At 40.4% G+C, this 5,429-nt stretch overlaps 1 protein-coding gene across 1 annotated transcript; it reads right to left on the bottom strand.

Moving 5' to 3' along the window:
• Positions 1-522: 522 nt before the first annotated feature.
• LOC118488879 lies at positions 523-3,006 on the bottom strand. The gene is made up of 4 exons (XM_035986290.1): positions 2,854-3,006; positions 2,055-2,167; positions 657-1,326; positions 523-591 (listed from the first exon to the last, which is right to left on the bottom strand). Exons 1-4 carry the CDS (start codon positions 3,004-3,006, stop codon positions 523-525), a joined length of 1,005 nt encoding a protein of 334 aa, XP_035842183.1.
• Between the last annotated feature and the right edge of the window lie 2,423 nt (positions 3,007-5,429).

Raw genomic sequence — 5,429 nt, 5'->3', positions numbered from 1 at the left:
TTTAGGTCAGTAAAGTCAACGCATACCCTCTACTTTCCATTCTTTTTTTTGAACAACAACCACATTGGCTAGCCATCTTGGATACTTTACCTCTCTGATCATACCTGCCTTGAGCAATTTGTGTACCTCTTCTTGGATAATGGCGTTTCTTTCAGGTGCAAATTTCCTCCTTTTCTGATGTATTGGCTTGAAGGACCTGTCAATACCAAGTGTGTGAGTAATAACATCCTTAGAAATACCTGTCATGTATTCATGTTTCCAAGCAAAGGTAGTTTTTCTTCTTTTCAAGAAGGATATTAAATCCTGCTCAATACTGTCAAGGATCCCGGATCCTATAAAGATCTTGGATTCAGGATCCTCCGGGTTCAGCAGAATATCCTTGACGTCTTGCTCTCTTGCCTCTAGGACGTCTCTTGGAGGGTCCTTTAATTGCTATGCCTTCCTAGGCTTTGAGGCTGGTTTCATTGATGAAGTGTTGCAATTTTTGGCTTCTTGCTGATCACTTTTAATCTTCACCACACCTCATGGAGTAGGGAGCTTCACACACTGATGATATGTTGAGGGGACCGCCTTCATATGTGAATCCATGGCCTGCCAAGGATAACATTACAGCAAGATAAGCAATCAATGACACAAAATTTTTGAACATAATTTACTCCCTCTATATAAATAGGAAGTTTGATGTCCCCTAATGTATTCTTTGTCTCTCCACTGAATCCCACAAGGACAGGTGATCTTAGGACAATATCGGATTCAAGGATGTTCATTCTTTTAAGGATATCCAACTGGATGATGTTCACTGAGCTTCCCCCATCAATGAGAATCCTATGAATAAAATGGTTAGAGATAAATAATGTAATAACTACACTGTCGTGACGAGGATCCTGTATATCCACCTGGTTATCCTCATCAAAGGATATGTCTTTTTCCTGGGTAAGGACAGAAGTTCGAATATGTCTATCCCCATTCTCCATCTTTGTCTTCTTTGCATGTCTCTTAGCTGCCGGGAATGAAGTGCCACAGATATCAGAGCCACCGGAGATGAAATAGATAATTTGATCATCAGCTGGCGGAGGAGGAACTTTTTCAAGGACTTTCTCAGAATCCTGGATCCTTGATTTTTTCCTTCCGAATAACTCCTTCAAGTATCCTTTGCTCAAGAGGTAACCAATCCCCTTCCTTAACGCTATGCATTCATCCGTGAGATGACCAAAGTCTTCATGATAAGCACACCACTTTGATTTGTCTTTGGTGGTAGCTGGCTTGTCACTTTTCCTCGGCCATCTAGCTTTATCACCTAAGTTTTGCATAGCAAGGATTAGTTCACTATTATCAGCAGCAAAACAATATTCAGAGATAGGAGGATAATCCTCATCATCTTCCTCTTGTTCCACAGCATGCACATTCTGGTTGTCAGTTTTAGTGTATGACTTGGATCTGTTATTCTTGAAATTGGATCCTTGTTTGTCTTGCTTTGAGGATCCTGATAGCCTCTCCTGGATCCTTTTGTCATCCTCTAAACGGATGAACCTAAGGGCCCTATTTCTTACTTCATCTAGGTTCCTGCAAGGAGTCATAACAAGATCATCATAGAACTGGGAATCTTTAAGTAAACCCATTTTAAAAGCTTCAACAGCAGTAGCAATATTTAAGTTAGGGATTTCTAAGGATTCTCTACTGAATTTAGTTATGTAATCCCTTAATGATTCATTATGACCTTGAGTGACCCTATATAAATCAATAGTTAACCATTCAAATCACCTACTACATGAAAATTGACTATTGAACAAGTTAACCAAATTAGAAAATGAAGTAATTGAATAAGGAGGAAGACTTAGCAGCCATTTCAGAGTTGATCCAGTCAATATGGATCCGAAACCCTTGCAAAGGCAGGCTTCTTTTAACCTTTTGAGAATGGGGTTGATCTCCATTCTTTCCCTGTATTGTGCCATGTATTCTTCTGGATCGGTGGTACCGTCATAGAGCTTCATATTGGGCGTTTGAAATCGTTTTGGTATCTTAGCATTACATATGGGTGGTGCAAAGCGAGACACCTTTGACTCCCATCCGGAATCTCAGGAATGGGTTTAACCACTCCTGGGACACTGGATATCGTATCCTTGAGTTTTTTCAACTCCCTAGCCATGGCCTGGTTGATTCCTGTTCCCTGCATAGGACCATGGTTAGTATTACAAGATGTATTGAAAGTGTTACCTCCTAACTAATTCGAAGTTGGGATTCCAGATATGTATCCAAATTGAGGCAACTCTGGTGCAACTGTGGGACCAGATGAAGCAATAGTCTGCATGGGAATGAAGTCTCCCACATGAATCTCAGAACTTCTGGGTTGTTGGCTTCCTAAGGATCCTTGATCCTGAAAGATGTTGGATCCTTAATACATTGGAGTTGATGGTCTTGGAAGATATTCCATGGATCCTTGAACCTGCGATAAGGATCCTTGATGCTGAGGGTATGATCCTTGAGCTGACAGCGTTCCCATGTATCCTCCCAAACTGAAGAAGGATCCTTGATACTAAGAGGAGGATCCTTGAGGCTGAAAAGAAGATCCTTAAGGCTGGAAGTAGGATCCTTGAGCATGTGTCATAGCCGACGATCCATACTGCATACTTGATCATCCTCCATGATATTGGACACCTGATGCTTTGGAATGCTAGATGGTTGTTGGTGGGGTTGTGAAATCCAACGATCTGGGCGTTAATGGAGAGTGATCCTCCACTGACTTCTTCAATTTCTTGATTTCATCAAGTCAGTTTCATCCTGCTGTTGCATGCAACCTCCCATCTACAAAATCAAAGAATAAAGATCACTGTTAGTAGGTGTAGAAGAAACAACAGTAATTGTTTTTGTGAAAACAGGGGTTGTCTTCTTTGCCGCATTCTCAGCATTCTTCTGGGATCTAGAAGAAACAGGAGGCAACGGTGGAATGCCCTGTGATGAGGTGATCTTCAACATGGAGCTTGAAGTATTTTTCCGTTGAGTAGCCATGTGGTTGGAGGTAATGAACAAAAATGTATGAAATGAATAGAATTTTCAGGAATGAAGCACCAATTGCCCCACGGTGGGCGCCAAACTGTTTTGGTCCAAAATCACACAAGGATAATGTAACCAAATCTGATTTTTGTGAGGTTAGATGCTTGGTTAAATGAACAAATGTATGAACAAATATCAAAATGAAATGACAATGAACACAAGGATTTATACGAGGAAAAAGCCCTTGATCAATGAATGATCTCCAACATAAAAAACCTCGGATAGTGAAAACTATCACTATCAACTATATTAATAAAAAAGGTTACAACTTTTCATGATAACAAGCTCAATACAATGAATTGCTAATGTGAAAGTGTGTGTATTCGCCAATGTTGATCAGAGAATTCGAGTACAGAGTGTTGTTTTGTGTCTCTAAAAATGTGAGTTTGATACCCCTTAAAAGATAAGAAAAATCCTAGTAACAAACTATCCGAAAATCATGCAAGCTTCCCACGACCTTCTTCAACGGGTATGAGCCTCATGCACGTGCCAAAAATAGCATATTCCTCCGAGATTCTCTCAATGACTTAGTCCACAAATACCTACGAACGTAAACTGAGAACACAAGGAACAATTGTTAAAAACATAAATAATAGTAAGGATCCTGAATCCTCAGACTTCCTGCATTATCCATTAAGGATCTGTGATCCAGGCCCAGTCTCAAGATAGATGATCCTTAGCATAAAATCCATGCCCTAACAGTGCATGTTTTGGTCAAAAATCACACAAGGATAATGCAACCAAACTCTAAGTAAACGGGGAATGATGCTTGGTTTGTTGAAAAAGTAAAGGATCGCTTTAGTAAGAAATATGCAAGTGACACAAGGATTTATACGAGGAAAAAGCCCTTGATCAATGTATGATCTCCGGCATAAAAAACCTCGGGTGATGGCAACTACCGATCACCAAACTTCAATATAAGAAAAATGGTTACAACTTCGGATGATAATGAGCTGAGTACAAGGATCATTATAGTTTCGAGTGTCTAAGCGTGTGAGAATTGTGTTGTGTGTCTTCCGAATGGGGAAGAGTGTTATATATACAAGTGTGAGTGACCTATTTTAGGTAAAAAGACTAATAATCAGCTCATTACCCCTTTAGAAGTAAATCTAGCCTAAATTGTCGCCCTTAAATCATGCCAAGTTTCCATATCCTTTGCAATGTTCATCTCTGATTGAGCGTGTGCCAAAATTGTAAAGACGCGTCCATTGATTGTGATGCTAAGAGCGGATCCTGCTAGTCATTCCTACAAAACAACATTAAAGTAAATGAAAGCAACTGTTAGCATGAGGATCCTATGATGGTCCGTGATCCTGATCCTGGAACTCTACTGAGGATCACTATCTGCCAAAGAAACAAGGATCACTGGTTAGGATCACATGTAAGGATCATGTATTATAAAAATCCAGCCCTAACAATTGCCCCTAAAATATAAGGAGTTTATTGTAAATCAACGAGTTATATTTTGCTTTGATCCTATCTGCAACGGGCGACTCGGATAACTAGCCGTTATAATCGGACTAGCCGTTGCAACCCTTACGTCATTGAAGTGACAACCCTGCAGATCATGATTATAAATAGGAGATAGAGTTAGGATCAATTTGCATTTAAATTCAAGATATACTCCCTTTATAATCTCGTCCGAAGATCGATCAGGTATTCTCCTCTTTTCTTTCTTCCTTCTTTTACTCTGTTTTTCTGCTCCTCTGTTTACATTCTTCTGTTAGTATGTTGCTCCGAAATTCCCCTCACAAGGATCACAAGAAGAGCAGCCCCCCGAAAAGCCAAGGGATCATCAAGGACTCTCCTACTGAGAGGTGTTGCTTCACCGATGCTCACATCGATAGGATCCGTCACTGCTTTCCGGCGGATACTATCTTCAAGTCTTTCACTCCCACCGCTCTAAGTGATTTTGTTTCTGACACATGGGTAGCTTTTCCTGTAACTCCGTTTACCATAGGATATTTGTCACACCCCCAAAATCCACACGCGGAGTATCACCGCTTGGGAGCGTGACTGACCAGGACCAAGCCACCAATCATATAGAACATTGTATAAAGTAAAAGTAATTGCAGTATAATTCAGAACAAATCCATATGAAAGGTGTTTCCAAAACATAAGCCAGTTATCAATGTTTAGCGGAAGCGTATATATAAAAATATCCAATGTAAAAGTGTATCAAGTATCATATGGGTTCCATATGATGTTCACGATCCAAGTCCACAACGACCGCGCCTCCAGTGCAAGCTCCCAGTACCTAACGATCTGCGAGGCATGTAAAGGAAAGGATCAACAAAATAGTTGAGCGAGTTCACAGTACGTAAATGCGTAATAGTAAGTAACGGGTGGCTCTACCGGGCCAATAGTAAGTTATACAG

This window comes from Helianthus annuus, chromosome 17 (genome assembly GCF_002127325.2).
Source record: "Helianthus annuus cultivar XRQ/B chromosome 17, HanXRQr2.0-SUNRISE, whole genome shotgun sequence".
Lineage (NCBI taxonomy): Eukaryota > Viridiplantae > Streptophyta > Magnoliopsida > Asterales > Asteraceae > Helianthus > Helianthus annuus.
This window is presented reverse-complemented; position numbering and strand designations above follow the sequence as displayed.